At 37.1% G+C, this 18,914-nt stretch overlaps 1 protein-coding gene across 1 annotated transcript; it reads right to left on the bottom strand.

Moving 5' to 3' along the window:
• Positions 1–9,629: 9,629 nt before the first annotated feature.
• On the bottom strand, positions 9,630–10,838 carry LOC145480372 (uncharacterized). Its single transcript, XM_081458659.1, has one exon. It carries the CDS (start codon positions 10,707–10,709, stop codon positions 9,768–9,770), a length of 942 nt encoding a protein of 313 aa, XP_081314785.1. The 5' UTR covers positions 10,710–10,838; the 3' UTR covers positions 9,630–9,767.
• Positions 10,839–18,914: the final 8,076 nt, after the last annotated feature.

Raw genomic sequence — 18,914 nt, 5'->3', positions numbered from 1 at the left:
CTATCGTGTAACGCTCAGTTCGCTCATTAAAGACTGCATTTGGCGTGGATGGGTATGACAAGTAACATGTTTGCTGTTGCAAATTGAGCCAATTCATACAAACAAAATAAAACAAACAACGTCAAGCACCTTTTGGGGTTTTATTGATAAGTCAACCGTAGTGTTTGTTTCATTGTTTTCGTTTAATTAGTTCGCATCCATTTGCAGGGGTATGGTTCTTAGGTGTACTTAATTCGATTTAGGGAAACAAATATATACATTCTTTATTTTTTTCCATAGGAACATTTGGCAATTCTTTTCTTTTCGGTTCAGATCAGTAGAATCGGGAAACAGCTGACTAGTTACAAACTGTGCAACAAAGACAGCGTTTTAGCAAACAGAAATTAATTAATTTTGGACACTCTAGGTTAAGTTGTTTACTTGGTTTTAAGAGTCAGTGTCAGTAAATATCCGATATGATCATCAAAATCTCGGACAAAGCCAAAGAATAGATTTCGTTCATACTTTCTGTATTGATAGACCCCTGTGCAAAAGTAAACAAAACAAGGTTAGTTTGCTCTAATATTCATTGTTTTGAGAGTAGCTAAATAAAAATCGTTGAAATTATCGCAATTCTGTCATGTTCATGGTTTGTCAGCGTAGGCCGAAAATTAACTTTGAATTTTCCTTTGCAATAAAATTATAGTTAAGGCCTTAAGCAAGTCATTGACGACGTGAAAGGCAGATATTCTCTTGTTATAAATGTTTTATGAATTTTTTTTCCCGAAGACACTTTGCGGTTGTTTTTAATAGCTCTGTGGTACCCTAAAACAACTGTCAAAAACCGCTTGTCGGTAAGCCAAGAAAAACCCGATAGCTATATTGCAGATGTAGTTTAAAGATAGACGTTTACAGATAAACTTGCAATTTTTTGGGACACTTTTTAGTTTTGCGGTAACCCTTGTTTGAATTTTGCTTATTTTCGAGATTTGCTACAGTTACAACTAAGCTGACCATCAAGAAATAATTGATCACATGTCGAAAAGTACATCACAAATTAAAATCATGATGATAAGCTAAATGAAGATGAGACTTGGTTTCTGTCTTATCTAGAAAGTTAATTAAATTGGAGGTAAAACTTAAGCAGATTTTTGCTTGTTTACACGAGAACTGTCAATTTGTTTATACAAGATATTTAGTGGCTACTGTTGCATGAAGTTACGTTTTGTCCATGTCTTCGGTTTCGGTTGCAAATCTCCTTTCTGCGCAGTTCAGTCGTTGGTTTTAATTCAGTTTCAGAATATACAATTGCGAAAACTGCTCTCCACGACAAACACTGATCAAACAAACAATAGTGTGTGCTCTTTTCATATTAATTTTTTGTATTCATATATAAATTTAACTATTTTAGACTTCCTTTATAGCGTAGAAATAGCGTTTTTCCTCTCCTTTTTCCCTTCTTGTGTGTGCATTTGTGCTTCAGTTTTCTTGCTGACCTGTATTTTATTTCTCTTTAATGCTGATGTTAACTGGCTGCCTGGCTCTGCTAACCGCTATGATTATTCCAGGCAGCTAGTACTCTAATTTTTACTTTTAATATTTTCATTGAACATTGTAATTTTTTAGCAAGACTGAGTACAAAAAAATATTGATTGATTGATTGATTGATTGATTGATTGCAGTGTGTGCAACAACCTGTGTAAATATAATGTATCCTTCGGCAGATTATCGGCAAGCTTCTCCAAAGGCCATTATTACTATAGCAGGTGGAATTTCTCTGCTTTAACCCTTATTTATATTTAAAAAAGCGGAATATATCCAAGTTTTATTAATTCAGTTATGTCTGCAACGTTTATCTCAAAGTATTCGTATACTAGATTATTACTCCAGTAACAGTATTTTTGTCTGATCCGTTTTCGTGACACTGTGAAGCGTAAATATATAATCTTTCAGTTTCCTTTGCGAACGTTTTCAGAAAACTATCTCTTATTATTGCGTAATTAAACAATAAACCTTTTCAAACATAGCTGGTACCTTCTCGCGTTTGGTCGGATGAGTATGTGGACCTGATCCACGATCAAAGATTCAACGTTGTCCGGTACTGCCACGTGTATCACCGGTATCTTGCAACAACAATATCATGGAATATCCGTATGCCACAAAAATTGCTGAAGTTTAGTAAATGTGGAACCGAAGTTGAGCTTATTTTAGCGAGAAGTGCCTATTTCCGAACACCAACAAACATTCAGGATATGACCATATGTTCCCTGCACCGTGAACGCTTGGCAGTTGATAAGACTATGTAGTGTTCCTGGGGAGCCTAAGGGTAAGGGGTATTCCCAGAACAAGTGGGTGGGGGTGTGCGGCCCGCTTCCCAAAACCTTTACTAAACTCTGCGATTTTCCCTAACCTATTTATTACCTGACCAAAATTCGATACCCTATTTATGACCTGACCCTTTAATCATTACTCCGTTTCAAACCTGACCTGTAATTAGTTTGAAAGTTGAGACCGACGTTAAAGGCATTTTGAACAGCGTTTGTTGACGGTCTTATCGAAAATGACAAAAAAGTAGCTACTCAAAAAGAAAAAAATGTAATACACAATGCGACTAAAATGCAAAAACCATATCCTATTTACTAAAGTGGCCAAAACAGATGCCCTTTTTGACCAAAACGCCTTAAAAACCATATCCTTTGGGGCCGCACATACCTATATAGCCCATATAAGGGAGTACCCTCCACCCATGTAGATTGGAATTTGAAACACGGATGAAAAGTGTGGTTCACCTGCGAGAGGGCGGACAGGATGGGAGCACTTACAAATGCTTCTTTTTATTCGATCTGCTCTTTTTGTATAGGAACGGTGATACTCGTACGACTTCTCAAACTCATTAATAATTTATCATGTTTAAACAAAGGAAATCATGACCGTCACCGTGTTTGGATATCTGATCTTAATTAGCATAGATTTTTACGATTTTCTTTCTCCATTTTCTTCTTATTTTAAGTTTTGATTGGGAGGATATATCAAACACTCAAGACAGTGTTTGACCAAATTTGCAAACACCTTGAAGTTCGTCAAAAATACTCCGCTACGCGTCGTATTTTCAACTCTCTTCTCGGTGTTTGGAAATGTGTTCAAACACTGTCTTTCGAGTTTGTTATATGACTTAGTACACTTCAATTTGGCTGGTTTAGTATACTGTTCAAAGTCAATCGAATATTATATTCAAAAGTTATTAGTATCAAGCAATCAATTCGCCCTACAAGAGCTACACTTTATCGTCAGGTTATAACACTACATGAGGTTAGCTAACTCTTGTCAAATCAGGAGCTACTGCCCGAAGAATGGAAAAGACATGGCAAAATTGACGTCAAAGTGCTGGCTTTCTATCGTACACTGTAATAGACAGACAATTAGTGGGTTTAGATGAAAAAGAGGTTGTTTTACGACGAGTTATTTTATTTTAAATTCATACTGCCAAAAAAACTTGAATACAAGTCCACGTCTTAAAATCACAATGGTGCTCATTACGTAACATCCTTGTTGAGGTCCTTGTTGATTGTCAAGAGATAGGTAGCCTACCTGAGTAAGTCAAGGAAAAAGCAGATTTTTGAGACTATAACATTCAACTTTAGAATCTCACTATGTTTAAAAGAGAACATTTGTGTTCGTTATTTGTGCGCAATTAACATTTGCGTTCTTTTTACAACTTACGTCTCCTAACATTAAAACAGAGTGGAGTCACGGCTTCGATGATGCGTGTTGTTTTATTGCGGGACAGATAGAAATTGAACGGTCCTTGATTGTTGCAATGTATCAGATGATGTTTTGTCTACCAGCGCAACACCGAAAAAAGTGTTGAGTTCTGATAGGAAACACCGCCAACATGAGGCCGACTTACTCACCAAAGGTCGCTTAAGAAAAGGAAAGCACAATTTTATGTTAGCGCGAAACAGACAAGGAAAGATGTCATGAAGGGCTGAACATGTACATCACAAGACGAGGTCAAGCGGTGAGTCACAGCAGATTTTGTAAACGTTTCCTGACGCGTTTCTTTTCGGTGTAACTCTACCTTTTGCTCTGATGCATATTCAACTTATTCCGTTTCTTTGCCTCGCTTAACAACACAGAGGAGTTTCATAGCGAGTTTTTTAGAAGCGAGAATTTCGAGCCGTTGCTAAGGAGAATTTATTCTCATTTAAACTCATCATTTTTAGTTACTTCAGAGTTATTTCATGTGCTTTAACTTTTTCATGACCAGTAACACCAGTGATGACCTCATCAGGCCACGCCCTTGGTCATGTGACTAATACTGAAAAAATGCAAAGGCTCCCAGGCAGAATGCTTTATCGGGATTTTTTTTCCTTGATTTAATATTTTAGTTTTAATCGTCATTATGCTATGCATAGATTTTGTTTTATTTCTAAAAGGTCAGATTTTGAGAATTTCAAAATGATGAAAAACTCGTAATCTTCTGAAAAAGCAAGATCTTGACAAAAGAATGCTTAGCTATGTTTCCAACGTTGGCTTCAATCGAAACTCGTCGAAAAAGGCTCGATTTAATGAAAAACCGCGTTTCCTTTAGCATTTAAAGAAACTGGTAGTGCGCCCGATATATATTGGAAGTTACCCTATCAGCGCGTGCTCTGATAGGGTAACTTCGAAGCCAACGCACTTTGGTAAGATCAAACAAAGCCACGCAGAGTTAGTTTTTCTCTTTCTTTCGCTCTTGTTTTTCTGTTTTTCTGTGATTTTGTCTTTGCTTGTTCTTCTTTTATTTTGCATCTTGTGAAACACAAAGAATTAATATCTAAAATGCAAGCGAATTTGCAAGTTATTGAGTTGTTTTTACTTTCTGCGCGCAGGTTGACGTAAGTAACCGGAAGTGAAATTTCACCTCCTTAGCAACGCGCGCGAGCGCGCGCATGAATCGGTTAATGGGCCTCTTAACAAAGAAAACATTAAGTGATTTTGACAAAGTGCACCTTTCATTTCGCTCAGTCGAATATGCCAGCTAAACTGATTGGTGTTGGAAATATAATCAAATCATTAACACACAAAAACAAATCACGCACCTGGAGGAGTTTTATTCATTAAATCGAACTAATGTCGAAGAATGTTTCAATTGTGCTCGCCTAATTATTTCACATCCACTTTTAAAAGGTCCCAATGGTTTTTCTCAACAATTAAGGGAAATTTTTTCACCATGGCAACTTTTGAAGATTCTTTTCTTTTTTCGGTGCAAATCAGCAGCAAGGAGAACCATCCGTCTTCTTTCAAACTGCGCAATAGAGATGCTTTTGTTTAAAATGTCTGCTGATTTAATCATAGCTATTAAAACCAGCATCCTCGTAAAAATGTTTTAATTTCACACACTCGCGGCTGAATTGTCTAAGGGGTTTGAAAGCTCAAGGGAAAAGCTTACATTAAGACATACATATTTTTTATCCTTGCAGGAAAGCGGCAACATGTTAAAGCGCTTTTCCCTTGAGTTTCAAAATTAATTCGCATTTGCCTTATTTCTTTTTTTTTTTTACATTACTGGACTTCGTGATTGGTTTAAAAATCTGGCGCCACTTCTCATCCAATAAGAAAACCAATCGTGACTCGCTCATAACACTTTTCCCGCGCTCTGTCCCGGCTACAAATGTATATAATTGGTTCGAGTTTTGATTGGTTGAAGAGATCGTCTGTGCCCTTTGTGATTGGCCAGAGTTATTACTTTAGTTTTGATTTTTCGACGCTCAATTAAAGACTGCTCTAAAAAGATGCAAGTTGCAAAGTTTTCTTTGCATATGCTGCTATAAATTTATCTTCGAGAATTTAGTGACAGTTTTAGTGCTCTTAAAGGATTTTCTAGCAATTTAGAGGTATAGTCATGCAATTCATGCAGTCGATTTGTCAATGTACCTTTTAGCAAGATATTTTACTGTTAAAGGTCTCTGAAGAGTCTCTTGGCCGAGACGAAACGCCGCGTCAGACTAGCCACGAACATTTCACAAGTATTTGACAATTGTTTGCTTTTGTATTTTACGTACTGCTGTTGTGAAAATGCTCTAATCTTCCAGCAATGGGTTTAAAATACAATTGTCTTACGTGCTTTGTGCTTATTCCACTTACGCTCCTTTCTTTTAGTTAAGAATTGGTGCCCTTTAAAAATGCTATTTAAGCACCTTTTATTTCCATGTGTGGGTGTACCTACTAATAAGAAATCGTCTTTAAGCAAGAAATATCGTACAAAGTAATAGATTACGTTGATTATATTGTCGGGATTTCATGGACGATTACAAACGAACTTGGTATTTTAAACTGCTGTTAGAACAACCTTCTTAACCAGCGTCCGCGGAAGTCTCTAACTAACAAAATACATCCTTTGGTACCAGTTAGGGCCCGTTTACGAGGAGGGAGGGTTACCCTAGCAAGCGGGTTAACCCTAGCTGGAGGGCAAAAGATAGCCCGGGTTTACAAGCCAAATTTCACAGGTAGGGTTACCCTACATCCCGGGACAACTTAATGCGCGGTTACACTCAAAGTGTCTGGAAACAATTAGAAAGTTAACCCAGGTAGGCGGGTTAACCCTACCTGGAGTGTTAACAAGGGAAAAAGTTAACCCGCCTGCCAAGGTAACCCTAGCACGCAGATAGGGTAACCTGCCTATCCGGGTAACCCTAGCTGCGTTGTAAACACGACGAAGGAAAAAAAGAGGAAATGTGTCAGTACTAGGGTAACCCGCTTGCTAGGGTAACCCTCCCTCCTTGTAAACAGACCCTTAATCGTCATCAATTTCCTTTCCCACAAGCGGAGTATGGCTTTTCAGAGTTAATTTCCCCCGTGATAAGCGCACTCAGTGTCCCTCAAGTATCCGTCTGAATTATGAAACTTTTTAGCGGCAAAGGATAAAAATGCACGGGTTAAATTTTTGCATTTCATAAATGCTTTGGTAATCTTTGTCGATTTACTTATTCTCATATATTCTTTGACGCCATTTCCCTGAAACCGGCTTTCGAGTGATACTTAGTTCTGAAATTTACGTGCTTCTGTATTTTTCTTTTTGGCTTGCATAAGTACGTATGCTAACCGATCTCGTTTTAGAAATAAGACCAGGCTCAAATGGACACCATATTCATCATAAAACACCTTAGGGGAGTGTTATTCACTTAAACAAAGATTTTCTTAATCTTTATTGTATTTTTTCTAATTGAATTTGTTTTAATTTTTTTTTTCCTTCAGTTGTTTCTAATAGGAAATGAAATCTTACAGTGTAAAAGAATAATTGTTCTCCATGATACGTTAGCCAAGGACTGGGCTTCCACAGATTTATTTCTTTATTGTATATATAGCATATATAATTAGGTTCTTTTATAATTATCGTAATTATTCATAGTTAGGAATTTTTAAATTACTTTAATTAATTTTATAAATATATATTTTATTTATTGTACGGCCGATTATTGTTATTGTAATTTAGGTGAGAGCCACAGGTTTGTCAGTCCAGGACTGTAAAGTGTTTTCCCTCGATATCGATAAATAAATTTATTATTTATCTTGAAAACTCCACGTTTTAATCTTGACGTTTGCCTCAGAGTTTCACCGCATCGTTTCTACGCATCACGTCTCAATCTAGGTTCGCTTCGAAATTCTCTGAACTTTCTTACGAAACTTTATTCGCGAACTTCGCGAACTAACTTACATATTAACTCTCAGAACAGTAAAGTTGAAAATACTTACAGTATTCAAAAGAAAAATATCACGTACACGCGAAACTTGTTACATCAGTCGGATTCTATTGATATTCTATTCGATTAATGTTCACTTGAGTTGTAAATTATTCGAATTCACGTGCTAGCAGGCGTTCTTTAAATATTTTCGGTCGACACGCATGCAAAAGACACGACCTAACTCTTATTTATTTATTTATTTATTTATTTATTTGTTTATTTGTCTATTTGTTTACTTATCAACCAGGGCAACCGCACAAACAAGGCAGTCGCGGTATTTTTTATGTTTTGTTTTTATTGATTTCTTTTTTCCTCTTGGATTGGGGGAAGGGAATATAGCTAAAAAAGCCTTTATTACATGTATCCTCAGTTTTCTTAAGGAGGCGTTATTCAGTCCACAGGATTAGAAAATATAATGAAAGTCAGTCTTCAAAGTAGTGAACCTTTTGACTCCAATACTCTACTAGACTCAATTGCTTTGTTTTGATTAAGTGCAAAACTCTGATCAGTAGATATAAATCGAATCACTATTTTTTGACTTACTTTCTCTTTTTCCGTCACTAAATAAAAGTTCTCATTGTTAAGTAGTCGCTGATTAGATTTCTGTACTTATTCGTAACATCCTTTCGTCATGATACACTTATAATTAAACAGCATCACATGTTCATGTCAAAACTTGACTAAAAGTGCGTATTTGATTTTGGCAAACATCGGGCTTATCGCAGATATCCTTCCCTAGCAGAACTAAGATTGCATTCATATCGCTTTGAAGTACAAGCTTTTAAGATAAAACGATCGCTCACGAGGCCACTATCCGACCGTGTACTTTATAGGATGGTCGGTAGATTTTATAAATTCATAAAACTGGGAGGCTGGAGCGATTCCCCTCCTGGCTGGCTGCATAGAATAAGTTTCTCTTTTGTAAATAGTTATACGTTGATTTCCTGATAAGAAGATTAGACCTTTCGGCGAATTGGATACTGCCCTAGACAAACACAAATTTAAGCGAGAGGGATTTCCTTGTATGGGATCACTGGTTTAATGATGCACCATTTGGTGTAATCACTACCATTCCGCGTTAGTTCTCAGATATACTTTTGTCAGATATATATTTCCAAACGATTATTCTTAACATAGCATCCTCGCGCTGAGGGAATTGGAAGAAAACTACGGCAGAGTTTTGAAAAACGATATACCCAACCGCTGTTCATCCTCAGCAAACACAAAGGAAAAAAAAAGTCCTTTTTTCCGGATTTTAACCGGGCCCCAGGAAGCTCCAGGGCGGTAAACAAATACTACAATCCTGCGTCTTACCAACTGTGCTATCGTTGCTTGGCACAAAAACATGATGCAATTAACTAGACTTTGACAACGTTCACATAATTGCGAATTACTCAGCCATGAATAATTCAATCCCAAAACAAAATAAATAGTTTTAAAGTCAATTATGCAGGATCATGTCGGCTAAATGCTCAAGCTAGAAAGCATATTTGTTTATTTACAGAGCATGTATAGGAACGCTATATCGGAGAATGTATGGGCACGTTCACATAACTGCGAATTTCTCAGCTATAAATGATTCAATCCGAAACCAGAATGATAGATTTAATACCAGTCATGTAGGAATACTTTTCACCAAATATCAGAAGAAAAGTTCTCATATTGCAGCTATACGAATTATTTAATTGTTTAATTAATTAATTAGTTTTATTTATTTTATATCTTGACTGTGTGATTAGATTACAAGTTTATTCCAAGGTTTGTAATAGTTTTTTTTCGCCTGGTGATCAGTTACTAATTCCCATGATTGTATGACTCGCGTACTGATATTTTTGAGAAAAAAAATGCTCATCTCTCTTCAGCCACTGTATTTAAGCATCACCCAAGAGTCATGGAGCGGTTTTCAATTGAGTGTCGTAAAACCCAAACCAAACCAATTGCTTACCAATTAGACTACTCACTGAGCAAATCTCAAACCGTAGTAAAACCAAAACCAAAACCAAAGTAATTGTCTAATTACTTTCGACACTCCTGCAATTGAAAACCGCTCTACTAATAATATCATTATGATTCCTTTTCGGTTTCTTCACAAAAGAAGTTTTTTACGATTCCCCTTACCCTATCTCTGATTTCCTTCATCCTCCAATAGTAAAGCAAGGGATTAACAAGCGAGGAAGAAAAAACGATTACCGCGCAAGCATTCCTGGAGGCCCTCGCTAATTTAGTGCTGAAATAACCCATAATATTAATTACTGCAAGATTGCACAGATAGGGAACGTAACTCAGTAACAGTATTGCAAGAATATAAAAAATTGTGAAAACAGACTTTTTGTATTTATCGATGTCAATGGCGTTTCGATTTGCTTGTATTTGACTTTGATGGTGACGTATGATTCGAAAAACTTTGAAATAAGAGAAGCCAGTGATAAAAAAACAAAGTGCTGCCCCCGAAAAGAAGATAACAGTAAGTGCACTGAAATATTCGTTTGTATAATACCAGTGGTATATGTGACAAGCATTCAACACAATAACAAAAACTGTAGACATGATATAAATAATAACGACTCGACGCACTGTAAGAAGAGATCTTCGACTCATATGCAGCCATCTTTCTACAGCCATTATTGTGATGACGATGACTGTTAGGGAGCAAAGACAGTATCCCACGAACTGGAGGATAACACCAGCAATGCAGAACATCGTAATGTTTCCTGTTACATCCGCCCATTGGTACACTGCAAAAAATGGTTGAGTTAGTAACCCAGTGCAAAAGTCAGTCAAGGCCAAACCAGCAAGAAGAACATAAGATGGAGTCCTGAGAGACGGGGTCTTCCAAATTGCTGCCAAAATGAAAGCATTTGTTGCCACTATCATCGGTGCCAGAAGTGAGGAGATAACACAGGTTGTAAGGGTTGCCTGATAGTAAACTGAGGTGCTTTCACTGGCGTTAAAAATGGTTAAAAAGGAACACCAACTGTCTGGTAACCGCGAAGAATTGAAGGCCATTGCTTGCTTTGACCTTTCAAACCGTTTCTCGGCGAATGTTGGGCAATGAAGTTTCTCTTTTCTAACAGTGACTTCGGGATCGTTGTTGCGTATTTTCTAACTCTCACTCATTCGCGACCATTGCTTGAAAACGGGCTATCGTGTGATACTCAGTTCGCACATTAAAGACTGCATTTGGCGTGGGTGGGTATGAGAAGTAACATGTTTGCTGTTGCAAATTGAGCCAATTCATACCAACAAAATAAAACAAACAACGTCAAGCACCTTTTGGGCGGTTTTATTCATAAGTCGACCGTAGTGTTTGTTTCATTGTTCTCGTTTAATTAGTTCGCATCAATTTGCAGGGGTTTTAAGGTGTACATAATTCGATTTAGGGAAAAAAATATATACATTCTTTATTTTCTTCCATACGAACATTTGGCAATTGTTTTATTTTAGGCTCAGATCAGTAGAATCGAAAAACAGCTGACTGGTTTCAAACTGTGCAACAAAGACAGCGTTTTAGAAGACAGAAATTAATTAATTTTGGACAGCCTAGGTTAAGTTCTTTACTTGGTTTTAAGAGTCAGTGTCAGTAGATATCGGATATGATCATCAAAATCGCGGACACAGACAAAGAATCGATTTCGTTCATACTTTCTGTATTGATAGACCCTTGTGCAAAAGTAAACAAAACAAGGTTAGTTTTTTCTAATATTCCTTTTTTTGAGAGTAGCTAAATAAAAACCGTTGAAATTATCGAAATTCTGTCATGTTCATGGCTTGTCAGCGTAGGTCGAAAATTAACTTTGAATTTTCCTTTGCAATAACATTATAGCTAATGCCTTAAGCAATTCATTGACGACATGAAAAGCAGATGTTCTCTTGTTATAAAGGTTTTATGAATTTTTTTCTCGAAGACGCCTTGCGGTTGTTTTGTAATAGCTCTGTGGTACCCTAAAACAACTGTCAAAAAACGCTTGTCGGTAAGCGAAGAAAAACCCAATAGCTATATTGCAGATATAGTTTATAGATAGACGTTCACAGATAAACTTGCAATTTCTTTGGGACACTTCTAAGCTTTGCGGTAACCCTTGTTTGAATTTTGCTTATTTTCGAGATTTGCTATAATTATAACTAAGCTGACCATCAAGAAATAATTGATCGCATGTCGAAAAGTGCATCAGAAATTAAAATCATGATGATTAGCTAAATTAAGATGAGACTTGGTTTCTGTCTTATCTAGAAAATTAATTAAATTGGAGGTAAAACTTAAGCAGTTTTCTGCTTGTTTACATGAGAACTGTCAATTTGTTTATACAAGATATTTAGTGGCTACTGTAGCATGAAGTTGCGTTTTGCTGATATCTTCGGTTTCGGTTGCAAATCTCCTTTCTGCGCAGTTCAGTTGTTGGTTTTAATTCAGTTTCAGAATATACAATTGCGAAAACTGCTCTCCACGACAAACACTGCTCAAATAAACAATAGTGTGTGCTCTTTTCATGTTTATCTTTTGTATTCATATATAGATTTAACTATTTTAAACTTCCTTCATAGCGTAGAAATAGCGTTTTTCCTCTTCTTTTTTTCTTCTTGTGTGTGCATTTGTGCTTCAGTTTTCTTGCTGACCTGTATTTTATTTCTCTTTAATGCTGATGTTAACTGGCTGCCTGGCTCTGCTACCCCCTATGATTATTCCAGGCAGCTAGTACTCTAATTTTCACTTTTAATATTGTCATTGAACATTGTAATTTTTCAGCAAGACTGAGTACAAAAAAAGATTGATTGATTGATTGATTGATTGATTGATTGGTTGATTGATTGATTGATTGCAGTGTGTGAAACAACCTGTGTAAATATAATGTATCCTTCGGCAGATTATCGGCAAGCTTCTCCAAAGACCAGTATTACTATAGCAGGTGGAATTTCGCTGATTTAACCCTTATTTATATCTAAAAAAGCGGGATATATCCAAGTTTTATTAATTTAGTTATGTCTGCAACGTTTATCTGAAAGTACTCGTATACTAGATTACTACTCTAGTAACAGTATTTTTTTCTGATCCGTTTTCATGACTCTGTGAAGCGTAAATATATAACCTTTCAATTTCCTTTGCGAACATTCTCAGGAAACTATCTCTTATTATTGCGTAATTACCCTATTTAATATTACTCTTCTGCTTTCAAATTTCCTCTGCGGGTCGGCTATATGACATGACGAAACTATGCTAAGATCGAGGAAGTCTTAAGCATAATTGTTGACAGACTGGTAATATTAAAATGCAAAATATCTCACACGCGTATGAACGCTAAATCAGCTCTCGCAGAAAAATCCATCGTATCAGGATTCTCAGGGGTATCTCTTGTGAGTACCCCTTTGCGATGAAGTTCCCGCTTTCGCTTAGAGTTTTCTTGCTGTAATACAGAGTCTACTATTGGGTAGACTACTTGCAAATGAGGGGCTGGCACAGGTAACGCAAGCCTCGTTTGATCATTAACATTTCCAGGAAAGTTTGGCAGCCCCGCTTGCGAGTAAGTTGGTAGATTAAGCGCTCTCCCTTCTTTTCTCTCACGCATTAACACCATTTCTTTATCCTTCCTTTCTCGCTCGAATGCGTTCTTATATAAGTCCACTTCACGGGTAAGTGTCGATATGAGCTCTTGGCAGTCAGTGATTTGATCAGCAAGAGCGGAAACTCTAGTCTCCGTTTGCGTTTGCCTGTTGAGAAGCACTCAGCAATGTGTTTAACAATTCATACGCGAGAATTGAAAAGTGTCAGCACAAAAGGAAAGGTAAAAAATGAATCGCAAAGAGACGTTAGCCTAGAAATAAACGTGATGTCGAACGCGCTGACAGCATTAAAAGGCTCATGTTTTACATTTTTTTCATTTCCGCGAGTTTTCGGGCGGAGTAAATTGAAAATTCAAATCAGTCGCTTGTGGTGCAGCTTCTTCCTCTGGAATGACTCCACCTACACCCTCTCACAGGCTCTACAGTGTTCCTGTGCGACTGAACACTGATTTTTCCTTACAGCTATGCACTATGAACGTTTTTGACTGTTAAGGTGGCTCTATATAGTATTTCACAAAACTTTGGATATTACATATGCATAGATAACTTCTCCCTTGGCAAATGTTTACAACATAGCACCCGGTAGAAGGTCAATAATAAAAACCTACAGCCTTAGACTACGTATGGAAGATACTTTCAGAACTTAAATGTTGTTGCTATGGCAACTACTGATAGAAATGCTTGGCTTGTTTTTTTAACCTACCTGACTTCTAGACGGTGTTTCTAGGTTTCTACACGGTGAATTTTCTTTGTTTTGGGGGAAGCAGAGTAAACATACAAGGAGTTTCAACTGACAAAGCTACAAGAAAATCTGTACATAATTTTCGGAGGAATTCGCAATTTTCGTTTTTGACGCGTATTACATTAATGTATGTATAAAATTTGATGATTTTTTTCTTAACAGTGAGAAAAAGAAAAATCCTATCCACGTGCCAATTTTCAAAAAAATTCACCGTCCGGAACGCGCTTAATATGCGTTTTAGATCACTCCAAAACCCTTGTTTTTCGTGACGTCATCAAAATAGAAATTCTTCAAGTTACGGTACTGCGCATGCTCACGTTTAACTTTCTTCGCACGTGCTACCATTCTCGTCCCCAGTGCTACTCGTCTAAAAATGTGGTTGACGAGTAGCTCTGGACGCACCCAAAAATTCGAATTTTTTCATTGGCTGACAAAAAATGAATGCGCAGCAGAAATGAAAATTACAAAGCTCTACGCATTCCATTTTACTTCCCGCCCGGATGGCGGCACCTTCGCTCAGTTGACACAGGCGCGCTTTACGAAAAAACAAATGGTGACCTTTCCCGATCGATCCGAAGGAATCGTTAAAGTTTCCACGTAACCAAAGGAGTACGTCGCCTGCAACGATGTCATTCACGATCGTAATCATCGTCCTTTGTTGTAGCAGCGGAGAAGGTGGGAAGAAACGTTTAGAACTCTGAGAATCAACCAGCTAATGCAACAATTACTTTGTCGCTGACGATACCCCAAGAAATCATAAAATTAACTTCGAATCGGCAGTGGGTTTTAAGAAACGTTTGTCTTCCTTTATGAAAAGCTCAAAAGGAAACTTAGAGCCAGGTGAAAAGACGAAGAAATATCACTCTTGCTAAGCAAATGTGGCACTGGAAATGCGAAGGTGAGTGTGTTTTTCTCTCTCTGAAAGATCCAGGAGATCAGATTCTAGCAGTCCAAAATGTATTGATATTAAATTGCCAAAATGAGTCAAAGGTCCGTGTTATAATACTCTGCTACGTACCTGGATGATGTAGCAAATGGTCTGAACATGAAGTTTGGTTTGTTTCTTCCACATATTGTTATGTATGTATCTTTTACTATCTGTTAAGAAGCTTCTGCTGTTATAGATATATATAATATCTTTTTTTTTTAGCTCCCCTTTCTTTATTATTGAGACCTCCCCTATAGTCTCCCCCCAAAAAACACGAACAAACCTTTTGTGGTCAGGCAAGAGTTAAGTTTCCTTTAGAGCCTTCACCCAAATTTTTTTTTCTTTTTTTTTATATAATTTACTTGTGGAAATGATGTGTAAAGGAAAATAACCATAGATAACCATAGCTGAAATTTGAGGCCCTTTCCTCTCTCCCCACTTTAGTTAGGAAGCAACTGCAACTAGCAAAACTTTATTCCGTCACAATAACATTAATCAGTAAATAACAATAATTTATCATCCATGCAAATAACTGTGAACAAATATAAGAGACAATTATTTATACATGTATAACTGATAACGAATCATCAGGACTAGTGGGTTTCCAAATGTAATGTGGGAATTATCTCTACTAAAAACAAATCAAACATTGAAGGTGTACAGAGTTACATTAATATCCCCATACGAAAAATGTCATAATCTTTTTGTTAGCCTTTGAATGATAATTTATTTCCTGCCATTATTTACTACTCTTTGTTAATTTTCAGACCATAATAGTGCTACATAAATTCCTCAAAGGATGACCATTTATGGATAATTCAAATAGGAATCTGAGGAATGTTGCTCTTGCAGTTCAATAAATAATACTGAAAAAAAAGGAGATGGAGAAAGAACCATTGTTGATAGTAAAGCTATGTGGCTAATGTTCTGATCAACCACAAGACGTAGAAAGTATACATTGAGATTTGTTGTTGCACATGGTTGTATAACAGGCTGAAGAGCCTTATTACCATGAAGTAACATGAATTGTAAAAGAGCAATGACATTGCATTGTTTCCCATTCATTTTGTTCATGCAGTTTCCTAAAAAAAAATCTTCCTTAATGTACATTGAGGCACACCAATATGAATCACTCTCTTCACATCAGGAACCTCTACATGTATACCAATGCCAGATACTAATGTTATAGTTACATCATTTTAGCTGTATTATATTTTTGGTAACACCATGTACTCATATGGGAATACTGAAATAAATTGGTGTTGTTGTTGTTGTTGAAAGCACCCAAAAGAGTAAGCTTAATATAAGCTGGTTGAAAGGTATAAAATGAACAAAAACAATTACATCGACAAAAGCAGTGGGGGATGGGGGACAAAATGGTGGAATAGCCCTATATCTAGTTTTGTAATGTCTACAGGCTTTTCTCAAGCCTGAATGTACAAAAATCATCATTTGATGTTCCAGATAAGCTAATTAAAATTGCTGCAGAGCCATTATGGAAGCCCCCAGCACACATATATAACCACTCGATAACAACTGGCATAGGACTTTTATTTTTTTCTTGGCGTTTTTCTTAACAAGGTAGTAACCACTTCAAAAGGCCAATTGCTACCCAATACCCTGGTTACCACACACATATTTTTTTATTCTTTCCATAGCCATATGCAAAATAGATTTCTCTTCTCATATTTATTTAATTATAATACTGATGTAAATTAATTCTGTAAATAATGCACAATAAAAGTTGATCGATTGATTTAATTTGACAGTTTAATGATCTGTTGATTGTGTAAGACCCTTTTTTGTAAAAAAAAAAAAATAATAAAACAGAATGGGGTTACTTGAAAAAATGAGGACATGAAAGATCATATGAAAGTGAGCACCTTTATTACATTCCTTGCAAGGAAACATGAGCAAAACTCCAACACAACAAAACTTTCCTGAGTTCAACAGATTTTTATTCTGCTGCAGCCTACAAACCTATGTAAATAGCCAGGAAGTAAACAGTTCTTACCATTAAAAAAATTTTCCCTTCATCGATCAGCACGGCTTATATTTAAATCCTCTGGTCAGTGATGCAATTTCCACGGCTGATTTCCACAAACGCTTCCGTGTGTCCATAAACAAATTTTACCGTGTCATCGATAGACGTAATACATGCCGTATCCTGATTACGTTGCTTGAAAGCTTTCACAACTGCACCTCGCTCTTTAAACTTCTCCTTTTTATCGAATATGAAGAGAAGAAACAACAAGAACACAGCTATCGATTCCTGAATTTTTCTAGACGGTCCACCACAAAATGCACCGCGAAACCCGTTGGTAAAATATTACACAAGCTGGCAATCGTGTTTGAAGCGGCGACGCAATTTAAGGCCGCTTTCTACTCACTTTTTAACTCTAAATCACCTAACTTCAGCGAAGTGAAAACACATGTCAGCGTTCCGATCTGTTTACATCTGAAGAATACTCTCTATTCCTCTCTCCCCTCCCTCAGGATTAGTTTCTGAGCATGAGCAGATATGCAGGCCAAAATCACGCATGCGTTACCGGATGTCCGTGATTTACGGACATCCGGTAATGGCTGCTACCAGAACCCTCCGTTTCTCCGACCACGTGACCAAAAGAGACGGAGGCTCTGGGGACGAGAATGACGTGCTACTTGAAAATTAGTCGAGAAGTAGAAGCCAATTTTTCCCCAGTACGGCGAAAAGTATACCTAAGTGTTGTAATACTTATGGAAATACGTTTTAACTTGTGGTTTCCTCCACCACTTTGAAGTGCTCATCGATCTTGGCTAGAATACGGGTTGTTTTTGTATTTCGTGGGGCCTTGCTAGTTGCTGAAGATGGAGGCAGAGACGATACGCCAACAAGCCCTTTTGCTTCGAACCTCTCGAAAACATTCTTAAGATCTCGATATGAAATGCCACTTCCGGCTATTTTTTCAGCAATCTGTTGCTTGATGGGGAATTCCGCGTTTGTTGGATGATAAAGAGTTCCTCGGAACGTCTGCAGGAGTTCGTAGCGACGATCAAGGTATTTCGTGTCGTTTACTGCGTACTGTGTTGTTGACATGTTCTCTGTCAACATGTCCTCTGATATGTTCAAACGGGAGTCAAAGACTATTCTTCTTAAAGCTCTAACATCCTCCATTGCATCGTGTGCGGGGAAAGGTTCACGGAAACGTGTCTGATAAATGGAATGTTGATTTAATTTAATTAACTGTGGAACCATCTGGTAAGACCAGTGAGGGATGTTTACGTTTGACCAAGTTCTTCATCACAGGGAGAGTGTCAGAAAAGAAAACGTTAAGACAGGAAAGTTTTTCACAAAGTTGATGTCCACCTTGACGAAGAAGAGTTGGATTATCGAAAACTTGAGAGTTGTGCCCGATTAAAACAGTATAAACATTATGATCGCTTTCCACACGCCTGACAGTTTTCTCTAAGTAGATTAGAAAATTTTCGAGTGACTTTCCAACTGACACAGTTTCGACTGATTGATTGTCTTTAAACAGGGTCCTGACGCCTCTGACTGTTCGGACACTTAAACCATTTACCGTTGTAGCATGAATATCTACATCCCTCAAAGGCAATATATAGTCGCTGAAACAGTGCAAACCTGACTGATCAACTGCTGAAAGTGGGCATATTTCTGCGGTTTTTCCAGACGTGTTTGTTTCAATATCGTAAATGATGAAATTGTAAACAGTGTTTCTGTCATAGGGAAATTTCTCCGCCACTGGTCTGATCGTTAATTCAGGAATGCATGTTTCAAAGTTTTTCAGCTCCTCGTTTGAAATTTTCAAATCGATGATGTCGAATTCTTGGTAGAATTGTTTGGATCCAGGTTAAGTCCTATTCCACTTTGGTATGTGTTTCCTTCCTTAGCTTGTTTTTAACCATCAAGATTTAACTTATGCTTATGTAGTTGAGCTCTTCGGCGTTTGAAACTAATGCTGTTTTTTCCTAGTTTGTCTTGGGT

This window comes from Orbicella franksi, chromosome 3 (genome assembly GCF_964199315.1).
Source record: "Orbicella franksi chromosome 3, jaOrbFran1.1, whole genome shotgun sequence".
Taxonomy (NCBI): Eukaryota; Metazoa; Cnidaria; class Anthozoa; order Scleractinia; family Merulinidae; genus Orbicella; species Orbicella franksi.
The sequence above is the reverse complement of the archived record's forward strand: the minus strand, read 5'-3'. Positions and strand labels throughout refer to the sequence as shown.